At 34.8% G+C, this 16,929-nt stretch overlaps 1 protein-coding gene across 1 annotated transcript; it reads right to left on the reverse strand.

The window, feature by feature from the left end:
- Positions 1–212: 212 nt before the first annotated feature.
- Positions 213–11,674, reverse strand: LOC114608623 (UDP-glucuronosyltransferase 2B17-like). Its single transcript, XM_028752635.1, has 6 exons — positions 10,909–11,674; positions 9,303–9,451; positions 7,664–7,795; positions 5,995–6,082; positions 5,368–5,587; positions 213–743 (listed from the first exon to the last, which is right to left on the reverse strand). Exons 1-6 carry the CDS (start codon positions 11,630–11,632, stop codon positions 464–466), a joined length of 1,593 nt encoding a protein of 530 aa, XP_028608468.1. The 5' UTR covers positions 11,633–11,674; the 3' UTR covers positions 213–463.
- Positions 11,675–16,929: the final 5,255 nt, after the last annotated feature.

Consider the following 16,929-nt stretch of genomic DNA (forward strand, 5'->3'; position numbering starts at 1 on the left):
AGCTGAGACAAGGGGGTAGCTCCCACATCAGCTGGACTCTGTGGGTGTTCTGGATGGTGTGGGAATTGTAGAGGAAGTCACAGCCATCTTCTTGGTTAAGGCAGACCTCCTGAGAGACAGGCAGTCTGTAGAGTGTGGAAGGAGAGCAGTTGTGCCATTCTGCTCTGGGTAGAGGTGCAGCAATATTTTGGTTTTAATGACATTGGCAAGTATGTATTAAATTTCTATATTTTTCTAGGAATGCAATTTGTTTTATACTGAATAATTTAATAATTAAAATAAATGATGGGATTCTTTGATCACTTTTCAGTGTATATGTACACACACACACATATTCTTCTTACACGGTATGAAATTACAAATAAGATTGCTTTACCAAAGCAAATTAGTGAGTGTTTAGAAGGTAGTTTATAAACTAGAATGATGCTGGAATTTTATCCAAAAACTGACTTATTAATGAGCTCTACTTTTTTTTCATTTTCTTTTCCTTCTTTACAAAGAGTTTGTAAGCAGTCAAGCAGCACTTTATAGAAATAACTGCAGTGGTCACCACACAGGCTAGTAAGAATCCAATCACATCCAGAGAGTGGTACTGGTACCAGGTGAGGTTGTATGCAAGTGGTCTCAGGTGCCTGGCTCCTTTGTGGCGCATGACAAACTCAATCCAGAAGGTAACCCTGTCCAGGGGCTTCATAGGCTGCTCATGGTGAATGGTTGACAACCACATAGCATTCTCTTTATAGCTGCAAGAGATAAAATGGTAATGCCAGAAAATCATAGAATGAATGAAAATATACATTTCTTGAGGTCAGGGATGGTAAGTCTACCAGATGTCTTTTATTGTTGAGAATAGTTTTCACTATCCTGGGTTTTTTGTTTTTTCAAGTGAATTTGAGAATTGCTCTTTCTATCTCTGTGAAGAATTGAGTTGAAATTTTAATGGGGATTGCATTAAATCTGTAGATTGCCTTCATCATGATGGACATTTTTACTATATTAATCCTGCCAATCCATGAGCATGGGAGATATTTCAATCTTCTGAGATCAGTTTATCTTTGGAGTAGAGGAAGGCTACTGATTTGTTTGAGTTAATTTTATATCCAACCACTTTGCTGAAGTTGTTTATCAGGTTTAGGTGTTCTCTGGTAGAAGTTTTGGGGTCACTTAAGTATACTATCATATCATCTGCAAATAGTGATATTTTGACTTCTTGTTATCCTATTTTTTGCCTTTGACTTCCTTTTGTTGTCTAATTGCTCTGGCTAGGATATGTAGTACTATATTGAATAGGTAGTAAGAGTATGGGCAGCCTTGTCTAGTTCCTGATTTTAGTGGGAGTGCTTCAACTTTCTCTCCATTTAGTTTAATGTTGGCTACTGGTTTGCTGTATGTTGCTTTTGCTATGTTTAGGTATGGACCTTGAACTCCTCATCTTTCTAAGACTCTTACCATGAAGGGGTGTTGAATTTTGTCAAATGCTTTCTTAGCATCTAGTGACATGATCATGTGGGTTTTTTTATGAGTTTGTTTATATAGTGGATTACATTGATGGATTTCCAAATATTGAATGATTCCTGCATTCCTGGGAAAAGGCTACTTGATCAGGATGAATGATTGTTTTGATCTGTTCTTGGATTGGGTTTGCAAGAATTTTATTGAGTATTTTTGCATCAATGTTCATAAGGGAGACTGGTCTGAAGTTCTCTTTCTTTTTTGGGTCTTTGTGTGGTTTAGGTATGAGCATAATTGTGGCTTTATAGAATGAAGTGAGTAGTGTTCCTTCTGATTATATTTTGTGGAATAGTTTGAAGAGAATTGGTATTAGGTCTTCCTTGAAGGTCTAATAGAATTATGCACTAAATCCATCTGGATGCTGGCTTTTTTGGACGGGTAGGGCGAGACTTTTAATGACTCCTGCTATTTCTTTAGGGGTTATGGAACTGTTTAGATGGTTTAATCTGCTCCTGATTTAACATTGGTATCTGGTATCTGTCTAGAAAATTGTCCATTTCATCTACATTTTACAGTTTTGTTGAGTATAGGCTTTTGTAGTAGGATCTGATGATTTTTTGAATTTCCTCAGTTCCTGTTATTCTGTCTCCCTTTTCAGTTTTGATTTTATTAATTTTGATACTGTCTCTGTGCCCTCTGGTTAGTCTGGCTAAGGGTTTATTTATCTTGTTGATTTTCTCTAAGAACCAGCTCCTGGTTTTGTTGATTCTTTGTATAGTTCATTTTGTTTCTACTTGGTTGATTTCAGACCTGAGTTTGGTTATTTCCCACTATCTACTCCTTTTGGGTGCATTTGGTTCTTTTTGTTCTAGAGCTTTCAAGTGTGCTGTCAAGCTGCCAGTGTGTGCTCTCTCCAGTTTCTTTTTGTAGGCACTTAGAGATATGTTTTCCTCTTAGCACTGCTTTCATTGTGTCTGACAAGTTTTGGTATGATGTGTCCTCATTTACATTAAATTATAAAAAGTCTTTAACCAAGTCATCATTGAGTAGAGCATTTTTCAGTTCCCACATGTATGTGGGCTTTCCATTAATTTTATCATTATTGAAGACCAGCCTTAGCCAGTGGTGATCTGATAGGATACATGGGATTATTTCAGTCTTCTTGTATCTGTTGAGGCCTGTTTTGTGACCAATTATATGGAGAGTTTTAGATAAGGTACCATGAGGTGTGAGAAAAAGGTATATTATTGTGGTTTTGGATGAAATGCTCTATAAATATCTGCTAAATCCATTTGGTTTGTAACTTCTCTTAGTTTTACTGGGTTTCTGTTTAGTTTCTGTTTCCATCATCTGTCCATTGATGAGAGTGGGGTGTTGAAGTCTCCCGCTATTATTGTGTGAGGTGCAATGTGTGCTTTGAGCTATAGTAAAGTTTCTTTTATGAATGTGAGTGACCTTGCATTTGGTGCATAGATGTTCAGAATTGGGATTTCATCTTGTTTGATTCTTCCCTTGATGAATATGAAGTGTCTATTCTTATCTTTCTTGATAACTTCTTGTTGAATGTCGATTCTATTTGATATTAGAATGGCTACTGCAGCTTGTTTCTTGGGATCATTTGCTTGGAAAATTGTTTTCTAGACTTTTATTCTGACATAGTGTCTATCTTTGCCACTGAGATGCATTTCCTGTATGCAGAAAAACGTTAGGTCCTGTTTATGTATCCAGTCCATTAGTCTATGTCTTTTTAATGGGGCATTGAGTCTATTGATGTAAAGAAACTTTAAGGAGAAGAGATTGTTGCTTCCTGTTATTTTTGTTATTAGAGTTGGAGTTATGTTTGCGTGGCTATCTTCTTTTGGGTTTGTTGGAAGATTAATTTCTTGCTTTTTCTAGGTTGTAGTTTCCCTCCTTGTGTTGGAGTTTTCTATCTATTATCCTTTGTAGGGCTGGATTAATGGAAATATATTGTGTAAATTTGGTTTTGACGTGGAATATCTTGTTTTATCTATCTATAGGGATTGAGAGTTTTGCTGGGTATAGTAGTCTGGGTTGGCATTTGTGTTCTCTTAGGGTCTGTATGACATTCATCCAGGATCTTCTGGCTTTTGTAATCTCCAGTAAAAAGTCTGAGGTTATTCTGTCATGTCTGCCTTTATATGTTACTTGAACTTTTTCCTTTACTGCTTTTAGTATTTTTTCTTTGTTGTGTGCATTTGATGTTTGGATTATTATGTGACGGGGTAAATTTCTTTTCAGACCTAGTATATTTGGAGTTTTTTAGGCTTCTTGTATGTTTATGTGGATCTCTTTCTTTAGGTTAGGAAAGTTTCCTTTTATAATTTTGTTGAAGATATTTACTGGCCCTTTAAGATAGGATTCTTCACTCTCATCTATACCTATTATCCTTAGGTTTGGTCTTCTCATTGTGTCCTATATTTCCTTAATGTTTTGGGTTAAGAACATTTTGCATTTTGCATTTTCTTTGACAGTTGTGTCAATGTTTTTTATGGTATCTTCTGCACATGAGATTCTATCTTCTATCTCGTGTATTCTGTTGGTGATGCTTGCATGTATGCCTCCTGATTCTTTTCCTAGGTTTTCTATCTCCATGGTAGTCTCCCTTTGAGATTTCTCTATTGTTTCTACTTCAGTTTTTATGTCCTCAATCATTTTTTTCAATTCCTTCAGTTGTTTGGTTGTGCTTTCTTGCAATTCTTTAAGGGATTTTTGTGTTTCCTTTTTATGGGCTTCTATTTGTTTACATGTGTTCTCTTGTATTTCTTTGAGGAAGTTATTCATGTCCTTCTTTAAGTCTTCTATTATCATCATGAGAAGTGATTTTAAATCTGAATCTTTTTTTCTGGTGTCATCGGGTATTCAGGATTTGCTATAGTAGGAGAACTAGCTTCTAATGGTGCTGAGTAACCTTGGTTTCTGTTGCTTATGTTCTTGTGCTTGCCTTTCGCAATCTGGTTATTTCTAGTGCTACCTTCACTCACTATCTCTGACTGGAGCCAATCTGTCATGTTATCTTACCTGTGTCAGAACTCCTCAGAGTCCAGTTGTCTCTGTGATCCTGTGATCCTGAGACCCTGGTTGTGAAAGCGCCTGGGAGTCAGACCACTTTTGAGCTCATGAAATCCTGGTGTTCCTGGGAGTCCAGCCTCCTCTGGGTTTTGGGGGGTTGGGTGCAGAGCTGAAGCCTTAGAGCTGCTCCAGGCACATGCACAGACAGGAAGGGTTCTTTGCCACTGGCCTTAAGCTTGTATAAAGGTTAATACTTATTAATATAATTAATTGAATGTGTAACAATTCTGTATTTCAATATTTAGATTATTTGAATTTTCATTGCATCACATATGTACTTACTATAAAGTAAGATCAATATTTTTGTTATTATTTTCAATTATGTGTTTGTGTGTATGTGTATGTGTGTGACAGTGTGTGTGCATGTGAGAATGTGTGAGTGCCTGCATGTGCACACCTGTGTCCACCATCATCATTCTTTCATTCTTAAAACCATTCCAGTTTGGAGGTTCTTCCGTGGAAAAGATTTTTTCTCACCCACTAATAGCATTCCTTAGGTGCCTTTTATAATTTTGTGTACAGTTGAGGCCAGGGGGAGATGGAGCTCTTTCCATATTAGCATGGTCTATCGTGAAAGGTAGTCTTCAGGTAAGGTACTTTCAAGTAAGTTCCAGCTCAGAGTTCTCTAGGTTCTGTTTCTCAAATATATGTACACTGAATCATGTCCTAATTTGTCTCTGTTCTTATAATAATTATCACTCTGAGACTAATACTTGTTCATTTGTCCTTCAGTAAGAAGGCCAATGACCGAATATCTAACCAAATAAATATATAAATAAATCAATGAATAAACAATGGATACATATTTTAAAAGGTTATACTCACGAAGGATTGTGTATGACTTCCTCCAGCGCATTGAGCAAATCTGAGCTTGACAATGTTCTGATATTCAATCCAACAGCTGCTCCTTTGGCAACCATCTGGGCAATGTTATCACATTGTTCTCCAAACAAAGGAATGCCAATCATAGGGACTCCATGATGGATGGCCTCATAGACACCATTGGCTCCACCATGAGTTACAAAGGCTTTGGTTTTTGGGTGACCTGGAATAAGAGGAATTCATGTTAACATTAATTAGCAGTCTTAGGCATGAAATGAGAAAAGTAGTATTTACTATGAAAAACTGAAAGGAGATTTTTCTACATAAAGATTCATATACTCATAAACTCACTGAAATGTTTTCCTGCCTGAGAGCAAGAGGACACTACATTTACATACAACTATTTTGCAGATTTGCATGTGACTTGAGATTTGAACTATAAATTGCATGTTTCCAGTTGAACATATGAAGAAAACGAATGTGAAAAAGACCAAATGCATGTCAGAAGTTGTTTTCTTAAATAATATAATTTATGAACTCCATGTAATATAAAGGCTTTTGGGTAAACTACGATAGGTACAGTAATCAAAGAAAGTCAGTTGTGATTCAGAATTCGTTTTCCAGACTTACCAAGAAGGTCATTCTGGGGAAGCCACTTGTAGACTCTGGTATTGGACCCTAAGGAAGCTGGTTTTTTGCCGTCAAATCGCCAAAGAACCTATTAAATGTCAGATAATCTTAATTGGTGGTGCCAAATTTAACATTATACAGCCTGAACAGGTTATAGCTAAAAACATATAAATGTAGATACATATGCATATATTTATATAGTGACAATTAATTAAAAAATTATGCCATGGATTTGAAAGAAAGCAAAGGCATAGATAAGAGAGTGTTTGAAGGGAGGAATGAAAATGTAGAATGATGTAATAATAATTTCCCAGCTGGGAATAATTTTTTAAAGTATAGCTTTCTTGTTTTAGAGAAATCATAGCTAAATGCATCCCACGGGATAGATTAGGAATTCAGAAGAGCTGAGCAATAAAACCTCTTAAAAGACTGAGAGAAGATGGTACAGCCGTTTCTGTGTTTATTTTTACACTCAGACAGATTGAACATAATCCTCATTTCCCAACCAGATGAATTTAGACAAAGGAGATAGTTAATAATACTTCAAAATATTTAATGCCTTGGTGGCATAATTCAACTACAGAGAAGAGTGGCAAATAACTAATAATTTATGTTTTATATAACTTATTTGATAGATCTAATACTCCAGCATTAATATAATGGCATTTTTACTTAGCGTTTACTTTTATTCATTTGTTCTATGTTATTTTTAGTGAATTTCATTTTTTTGTCTTTAATTATGATGTGTACATGCCTTGTTTCCAACTGTAGCATATAAGGGTGAGTCTGTTATTATTACCCATTCCTTGCTATTGTTATTCAGATAATATTTAAACTGTTCTTTATGGAAATACATGTTTCTGTCACACATGTCTTGTCCTTGTGATTGTATACAGCTTGAACTCATGTGATCTTTACTTTTATGACATTTCTGAATCTTGGACTAGGCATATTCTGATGCTGTGAGTAAAGATGGCTAATTCAAGCAATTTGTGTCTGCTTCATTTACTACTCGTATTGATTACAATGAGAGGCCTCTGTTTCATGTTTTATGATGCACAGAGAAGACTATAAAGGCAGCACCCATGTCTACTTTTCCTTTTTATATTTTTCTATAAATATTGGCAGAAGAACCCAGTTGTTTTTGTTTATTTGTTTGTTTTGTTTTTGTGTTTGTTTTTATTTTATTTTTAAACATCCCTCTCAACTGCACACTAAACAGACCTACTTCAAAATTAGGATGCAGAATCATGCTATATTTCAAACATTTTCAGTACCAGTTTGATATTTTTCTGCTAGAAAAAAAATAATAAAATTTTCCTCCCCCTAAAAAATTTTGTATATGCTGTAACTTTAAATAATTGACAAATGGAACAAGTGACTCTGAAGAATTTGCTGTCTACTCACCCTTGACAGTGATGGGATCATAATGGCAGCATTTCGAAATGTACCCACAGAGAACACAAAGTTGATATCCAAGGTACTTACAACCAAAAACACCTTCTGTAGTATTGTAATATCTGATGTGTGTATCTTTTTTTAAGTTGTCTAAGGTAAGTTAGAGCTTACCTAAATCTTTTGGTTTCACACAGTCATTCCTAGAATCAGACCTTCCAAGAACTTTCACAGACTCAGTATACATTTCCCTCCCATGGACACTTTATCTCACCTTCTGTGGAATCTGGGCAAGGGCCCATGCAACTTCATTGGCCTTATCTTCGGTCATGTTCCTGACCATTGACCCCAGAGAAAACACAACCACTCCATGCTCTCCAGAGCTCTGGACAAAGTCTTCTATTTCCTATGGAGAAAGAACTTTTTGCATCACAAAATAAAAATTGTAGAAAAATAATTTATGAAAGTTTTATGAAAAAAAACTCGAATAAAAAGTGAAATATCCATAGGAATTTTTAGAATCACAGTTTTAACACACAGAGAAGACAAAATTGCCAATATCAAACACTTTCAACATCACAGGCAGTAGTGTGTAAAGTGCACTCACACATGTTCAACAAACATTCTTTGTAGGTATTTTGCCTGCATTCATGTCTGTGTGTCATGTATATGCAGTACACATAGAGAGCAGAAGAAGATGTTAGATCTCTTAGAACTGGAGTTACAGATGATTGCTGGGATCGAACCCAGGTCCTCTGGAAGAGCAGCTAGTACACTTAACACTGAGCCATCTCTCTTCCCTCAACAAACCTTCTCAATAATTTCCCCTGGCTAAGTGAAAGCTTAGAAGTGCATGTGTAGTATGTGAATTATTTGTAAAATTGTAGCTTCATTACATTTTCATTTTATAGAAGGTATAATTATTTTCATTACCAATTTAATTTTCTCCCATTTTGCTTGATTTAGTGCTATTAGGTAGTGTTAATGAAATATCTATTTTATAGCATGTACATATGTAGTAGTTAATACAAATTTCCTACTACAACTAATTAAGTGGGGTTTTTTTGTAAAATAATCATAACTGTATAGTAAGTATATACCATGTAATAATTTTATGTTATTGTGTATAAACAGGGTATTTTCACATATGACCTCTACAAATTACATGTTTATGTAGAAATTATGATTATGTTGTTTCTCGATATCAAACAATTACTTTTAGTATATATGAATCATAGCTTTTTAATGGTTAACAGTTTCTGAAGTCCTAAGTTTATCTTTTGTGTGTATGTGTTTATATTTGTCTGTGTAATGTGTGTATTCATGCACATGTGTCTGTGTGTGTATTTGTATATTTGTGTATTGGGGGTGCTGCTGTTGCAGTAATTCTCTGCCTTTATTTTAGCACTTGGATATCAAATGTTAAAACTAGGTGTTATCCTCTACATATTTTTATCATTGGTTTAAGCCTACTTCTCATTGAACATGAATCTCAACATTTTTAACAGGATCATACCCATCAACATATGAGTATTAACATGTTTATGCAACATCAGTACTAAAGTCATACATTCAGTGCCAAGATACCTAAATTTTTAGGTGGATGTTGAGATTCAAACTCATATCATCATAATTGCTTTGTAAGGATTTTACCAAATGGCTAAACATGCAAATACTTTACTGAACTTAATTTAAGTCACTGATATGAATATATCTCAGGTCTCTCATATTCTTTCTCGAGTTTATTGAATTCCTAGTTAACATCATGCTTAATTTCATATCATATATACACACACATATACATAAGAAAAAAACGTAATGAAAGGTGTAGAATCACTTTTACCAGAAATTAAATTAAATTAAATTAAATTAAATTAAATTAAATTAAAATGAGATGAGAAGAATGTATTTACCTTAGGTAAGGGTTTAGCAGGTTTGCAGTGGAGTCCTCCAACATACTCAACATTTGGTAAGGTTGGGTGAGGAAACTCCAAATCCCAGTAAGATCTAATGAACCACATTTCTGCTTTGCCCATGGTCTCAGCTAAGGTGGTTGGCCTTCCTAGATAGAGAAAATGAGCAAATGAGATGAAGAAAAGTTGACAGGACTCTCTTCTGAATAAAAAAATATGTTTCCTTAAAGCTGTTGGAAGAATTTATGTTTGATGGAGAACATATAATTATAAAACCAATGACTATGTATATATAATGTGATTAGCATGTATGATTTTTGGCTCAGGTAACATACATAAATGCCAGTTTGGTTTTATTCTTAAAGCAGACTTTGAAGTTTCCTCATTTCCTCTATAATTTGAAACCATGAATAGTTATTGAAATAACCTACTAAGCCACTATACAAGTAAGCACAAATTTACTCATATCTAAATTCTCAAAAGGAACTTTGTCAATATAAGCACATCATACAGGTCCAAATCTCACACTGTGCTGTGTGTACCCTGGCCAGAATTCCCAAGGTCACTGTAGTGTACAGGTAATCCTTCATCCTTTTGTCAAGGGAGTTCTAAAGTTTATGAATGTCTGGGTTTCTAGTTAGTGCTCCTATTTCAGATTCATATTAAGATATCTAATCATATTTATACTATAAAAAAATCACAATATTTATAGAAGTCCTATTAATAGAAATTTTAGGGTCATCTTAATTATGGTATAATTTTAAAGAGGAGAAGCTCAACTTCAAAAAGTATAGAACAAGTATATATGTTTCCATTCTTCTGTTCAGTACAGACATTTATAATGGGGTTAGGAAAGGGTACACGAAGGGAATGTGCTGGTAGAGACCTCAGTTTCATTGTAAAACCTGTAAACTAACATCATATCTTTAAAGAGTAGGAGAAATGTTTAGGAAATACAGAGAATTTATTCTATGATTTATCTTTTCATTTATGTGTATCTCTGTTTGCGTCAGTATACGCTAAGATTATTCTATTGCCTGATGATACCATAAAAGGACAGCAGGTTCACTGAAGCTGAACTTACAGGCAACTGGACATGAGTGGATGCTAGGAACAGAACACAGGGACTGAATGTGAACAGAAAACAGTCAAACTTTTGGCCGTGTGGTGAGAACCCATATTTTAATGTTCATATAAAGACACTGGATTTTTGCAAAAGAACACAATTTCTTCAATATTAAAGACATATTGATACTATAAAATATGTTATTCTTTAATCTAATAAATCACTATTTGGGTTCCCAGGAGGTGACTTATTAAAATAGAGGGAAAAAAAACTGTAAAATGAATAAAGAATCACTTAGGAACCATCTACTTGAATCTCTTTACGATTGTATAACTAACCAGAATGTCTTTTATCAGGACTGATAACTTTTCTGTGAACAATAATAAGAGCTTTTATAGAGCATTTCTGAGTTTCTTAGCTAATATCCTATAATGTATTTGATTAATTACAAAACAACTTCACCTTTAATTTCATGGACATATAGCTACAAATACACGTGGAACTCAGGTCATCAAGCTACTAAGAAGAAATATAACTTACCCAAAATTTCACTGTAAAACGGATCCCATTTCTTCCCTGCAAATGTCTCGAACCAAAAGTCAAAATAAAGCATACATATCATATTTTTTACCCTCTCTGTGAATGTCATTTTGCCACCTAATCCTGATAAAATCATAGGTACATAAGAGGGAGGGAGTGTAAGTCCTCCACTGTACTTTTCCATTGTGTAGCCTGGAGAGAAGCGAAAACTGTACATAAAAGGAATCTGGAGAAGTTCAGCTATCAGCTCCCCACAGGGAGCAATGGGATCTGAGAAAAGGACATCAAACTTGGATTCCTGTAGTTTTGTCATGAGCTGTTTGTTTGAAACAATGTCCTTACAAAGACTTTGATAACAATCAGAGTATTCATCAAACACTTTTTGAAGTAAAGGAGAATATGATAGACATGAATCTCGTGGAATCTCATAAGTCCACACATCCACCATCTTAGTGATACTTTTTTCCAGATCATCTTTACTGAGAGATGTGGAGAAAGTTTCAAACTTGAGTCCGGGAGATTTTTTTGGATCAAGAACATAGTAAGCCGAAGGTTTCAGAACAGTGACTTCATGGCCTCTCTGCACAAGTTCATCCAGTATTATCTTTATGTTCATCCAGTGACTGAATTCCATTGGCCACACCAACACCTTCCCACAGCTCACAGATCTAAAGCAGAAATTCATCTGCAGCAGGAGCAGAGCAGAAATGAACTTCCTAGGCATCCTGGAAATCAAAGTCTTTCTGTTCACAGTGTGATTCCTTCCTTCACTGCTTGTCTTTATGTCTAAAATAACAAATCCATGAGTTAAAATATAACCTGATGTAGTACAAGCAAATATACTTAATGACAAGATTGAACTTTTTGGCTGAAGAGAGATAGTAAAAGCAAATTTTAACTATTCCAAATTTACTTGGGAATGTTTAATGTCACATGTTTTGTAATCAAGTGAAGTTAGGAGCCACAACCTGTCTGTGTAACTCTGTTTGCAAGAGATTTGAATGGTAGATTCATATTAGGGTGATCAGTGATTAGTGTGAGGTGAGTCTGAATTTTATTCTCAACACATAAACCCAACTTATACTACTTACAGAGATTATCATTATTTCATAGATATTATTTTGTAAGAATGTTGGTTAAAATATTCAGTCACATTGAGTTTGTACAGTAACCTGACAGTATGCCTTACTTACTTGACAAAGACAAGGTCTCGGAATAATATAGACAAGAGTTTCTGCCTATGAATGTCCCTAGGAGAATAGCCAAACATATTTCCCTGAGTGACATTAGCTGCTAAGGTTTGCAGAAAGCAGCCAGTTGGTTCAACCTATCTGTCCACAGCCCTTTCCTAGGACCAAGACATAGCTGGATAGTTTGTTCTTGGAATCTGTCTTAGTTACAGTTTCATTGTTGTGAAGAGACAACATGGCCTAGGCAACTCTTATAAAAGAACATTTAATTGGGCTAGCTTCCAGTTTCACAGATTCATTCCATTATCAACATGGCAGGAACCATGGCAGAGTCCAGTCAGACACAGTGTTGGAGAAAAGATTGAGAGTTTTATTAGGAGACTGTTTCCACATTGGGCAGAGCTTGAGCATAGGACCTTAAAGTCCATGACCACAGGGACACACTTCCTCTAACAAGGTCACACCTACTCTAACAAGGTCACATCTCTTAATAGTGCCACTCCCTGTACCAAGCATATTCAAACCACAACAGAATCTTAGTGCACAAAGACCCTGAGAAATAGATGAGTAGATGAACTTCCTGACCAAGAAACACCATGTCTACCATTTTTAAAATCATCAATGCTTCTACTTGCTGTGAAGATTGTGTATATTGACATGTGATCTACCTGGATCTTGTTCGTCCTGGTACTGTGAAGCTACAAACTTTCAAACAACTCTAGAATGTATCATCTAGAAAAATTCTTTGATGATAAAAGTCACCTGTATTAAATAATTTCTCAATGCACTGACCAAGTACTCTGTAGAAACAAATTTTTGGTATTGTAGATATATTTTATTGCACAATTTGAAAAGGTGGTATCCATCATGACTTGCAAGATCTGTAAGAGTTCCATGTGATGGAAACACATGTAAGAGACACCCTCACCATGGAAAAATGATAAGTTACTCCTTTCTGGAAACTTTCTCACAAATATACTTAAATATTTATTTTAATAGTGCCTTTAGCATTCAAATTAGCAATGAGGATTCCACCAACATACAAAAAAGTCAAAAAAATTAATATATATATATATATATGAATTACAGTAGTATATATTTAATTATAAACAAGCTTGAATGTTAGCAAGTCAAAATCCTTATTTAAAATACACACAATGCTGACGTCAAGCAAAACTCCATGCATGAGGTGCTACCTATGAAAAAAGAAGTAAAAATCCGCTTGCATCAAAAATTGGAAAAATAAATATATGGAAGCAAACTACAAGGATACTTTGGTATATACACTTGCAAGTGTCAAAAATTGAAAAAATATAGAAGCAAACTACAAGGGTACCGAAGAAACTTAATATAAGAATGACCGTGACCATAGTGGAAGAAATATACATATACATATACATATACATATACATATACATATACATATACATATACATAGTGGAAGAAAACAAAAAGATCTCAGATCAATGAACTCAATAGCTTTATAAAAAGATGCATATATATGTATGTGTGCATAATATATAATATATACATAAATGTTATATATGTATATATATATATATCATTTGTTAGTATACTAAATATATAAATATATATTATATATTATATCATATATAATAATAAATAATATATATAAATGTATAAATATAAATATATTTATATATTTATATACTAAATTTATATATATATATATATATATATATATATATAAATTTGTTAGTATACTAATTATCGTGGTAGAAGATTTGATCTCATTGAAAACCCCAAGACTGTGTTGTTTACTGGAAATACTTCTTTCTAGTTGACTCAGCCCTAACATAAAACTTTTTTTCAATTTTTTTATTGGATATTTTATTTACATTTTAGATGTCATCCCATTTCCCCATTTATCCCCAACCCAGGAATCCCCTATCCCATCACCCCTCCTCCTGCTTCTATGAAAGATGTAGCACATTTTCTGTATCCATTCCTCTGTTGAAGGACATCTGGGTTCTTTCCAGCTTCTGGTTATTATAAATAAGGCTGCTATGAACATAGCGGAGCATGTGTCCTTGTTATATGTTGGAACATCTTCTGAGTATATGACCAGGAGTGGTATAGCTGGGTCCTCAGGTAATGCTATGTCTAACATAAAACTTTAATCCAAGAGTTTTTCATTTATTGTAAACAAGATTAAATAATATCAACCATAGGTCAAGAGGAATAGCAAGCAACCAGTTACCAGTTATTGACATCTCCTCCCTTCTCTAAGTATAGACGGGCTCTGGCAAATCTAATCTTGCGAAGGCAGAAAATGTGGTACATTTATACAATGGAGTACTTACTACTCAACTATTAAAAACAATGAGTTCATGAAATTCTTTGGCAAATGGATAGAGCTGGAAAATATCATCCTGAGTGAGGTGACCCAATCTCAAAAGAACATACATGGTATGCACTCACTGATAAGTGGATATTAGCCGAAAATCTCACAATATCTAAGACACAACGCATAGACCACATGAAACTCAAGAAGAAGAAGGAAGGCCAAAGTGTGAGTGCTTTGGTCCTTTCTAGGAAGAGTATCAAAAGTCTAAACCTCCAGCCTGAGAGCACCAAGGGAGGGACTCATGTCTCCACATATATATGTAATTGAGGGTGGCCTTGTCAGACATCAGTGGAAGTGGAGAGCCATGGTCCCCGAAAGTTTGGATTCCCTAGTGTTGGGGAATTTGAGAGCAGGGAGATGGGACTGGGAGGCTGTTTGGAGCACACCCTCATAAAAAAAGGAGGATGGGGTATGGGATAAAGGAAAATGTGACTTTCAGGTCACTATGTATTTACAAAAATGTGAGTTTGACAAAATGAAATAAGAACTGTAATAATATATATCCAATCATATTCAACAAATATTGGATGTATAAAAGAGACTAACAATAAAAGTTTAGTTCTGAAAACCATCCTCCAATCATGGAAAAATTACAGGGGAGGGCAAAAATTAAACACTGGAATTTAGTACTAACTTAACTGGCTATATATATAGAGAAAATGTCACTCAGCAGGTACAAGATGAACATTCCTCTCAGCAGCATATGGCACACTCTCCTGGATTTACTATGAATAAGGCCATAGAAATAGCTCTAAATAAGCTGATACAATTTAAGAGCACAATTTATAGCAATGGAATAATAAAACCACAATCAACTATAGTAACATTCTACATTGTACAAATATACAAAAATTAAAAGCATCATTTTGTATACCCACTGAGTCAAGGAAGAATCCTTATAGGAAATAAAACAGTTTCTTGAAAGTAGTGAAGAATCAAAACACAGCCTATTAAATGTTACGAGGTATGACCACTAAAGACAAAAGAGGGAATTTAATAGAACACATGCCTACATAAAATTAGAAAATACACAAATAAACTGAGATGGTTCATTTCAGGTCCCCAGACAAAGCAAAAGTAACTAAAAACCAAAACTTAATATAAGAATGACCATGATCATGACCAGAGTGGAAGAAATATACTGAAAACAAAAAGACCTCAGATCAATGAAATCAATAGCTTTATAAAAAGATGCATATATATGTATGTATACATATACATATATATAAAATTTGTTAGTATACTAATTATCGTGGTAGAAGATTTGATCACATTGAAAACCCCAAGACTGTGTTGTTTACTGGAAATATCTCTTTCTAGTTGACTCAGCCCTAACATAAAACTTTTTTTTCAATTTTTTTATTGGATATTTTATTTACATTTTAGATGTCATCCATTTCCCCATTTATCCCCAACCCAGGAATCCCCTATCCCATCACCCCTCCTCCTGCTTCTATGAAAAATGTAGCACATTTTCTGTACCCATTCCTCTGTTGAAGGACATCTAGGTTCTTTCCAGCTTCTGGTTATTATAAATAAGGCTGCTATGAACATAGCGGAGTATGTGTCCTTGTTATATGTTGGAGGATCTTCTGAGTATATACCCAGGAGTGGTATAGCTGGATCTTCAAGTAATGCTGTGTCTAACATAAAACTTTAATCCAAGGGTTTTTCATTTATTGTAAACAAGATTAAATAATATCAACCATAGGTCAAGAGGCATAGCAAGCAACCAGTTATAGGGAGTGAACATGGGGGAAAAAAGAGAGAGGAAGAGAATAATCAGGCCCCAGCTTCTGGCTTGTAACTCTTTACTGGCAAAATTGAACGTTTGAGATTTTGTAAAAAAAAAAAAAATATTTTTTTTTTAATTTTTTTTATCCCTCATCTTCCCATGTATTTTAACATTGAGGGGTGTTGAATTTTGTCAAAGGCTTTTTTCTGCTTCTACTAAGATGATGTGATTTTTTTTCTATAAGTTTGTTTATACGGTGCATTACATTGATGTTTTCTTTGGCTTTGGTCAAACAGGGACCCAAAGAAACTCGGGGAGGAAAGGACATATTTGGTTTACATTTCCGGACTATATACATTTCACCATGAAAGAAATAAGGGCAGGATCTCACCATGGGACCCAGGAGGGAGGAATTGAAGCAGAGACCATGGAAGTGTGATGCTATTGAGTAATCAACTGTCTTATACAACACAGATTCAACTGCTCAGGTTTACCATGTCACAGAGTAGGCTGTGCTCCCTAACACCGGTTATTAATCAAGAAAATTCCTGCACAGGCTTGCCTAAGGACTCGTTTGATGGAGACATTTGCTCAGTGGCTTAACTCAGGTTTCTTCTTGCAACATGACTCCAGCTGTGTTAAGTTAACAAAAACTAACCAGGATAGTTAGAATGGATAACAGTGTGTGTGTGTGTGTGTGTGTGTGTGTGTGTGTGTGTGTGTGTGTG

The sequence above is a fragment of the Grammomys surdaster genome, unplaced genomic scaffold (assembly GCF_004785775.1).
Source record: "Grammomys surdaster isolate TR1022 unplaced genomic scaffold, NIH_TR_1.0 125928, whole genome shotgun sequence".
Classification (NCBI taxonomy): Eukaryota; Metazoa; Chordata; class Mammalia; order Rodentia; family Muridae; genus Grammomys; species Grammomys surdaster.

Excerpts from the sequence above, each read along its gene's own strand:
- LOC114608623 (XM_028752635.1), bottom strand. The coding sequence starts at position 11,632 with ATGCCTAGGAAGTTCATTTCTGCTCTGCTCCTGCTGCAGATGAATTTC. Across the intron at positions 7,796-9,302 it reads CTGCTAAACCCTTACCTAAG|GAAATAGAAGACTTTGTCCA; the intron begins GTAAATACATTC and ends CTTTCTCCATAG. Across the intron at positions 6,083-7,663 it reads TTGCCCAGATTCCACAGAAG|GTTCTTTGGCGATTTGACGG; the intron begins GTGAGATAAAGT and ends GACATTTAATAG.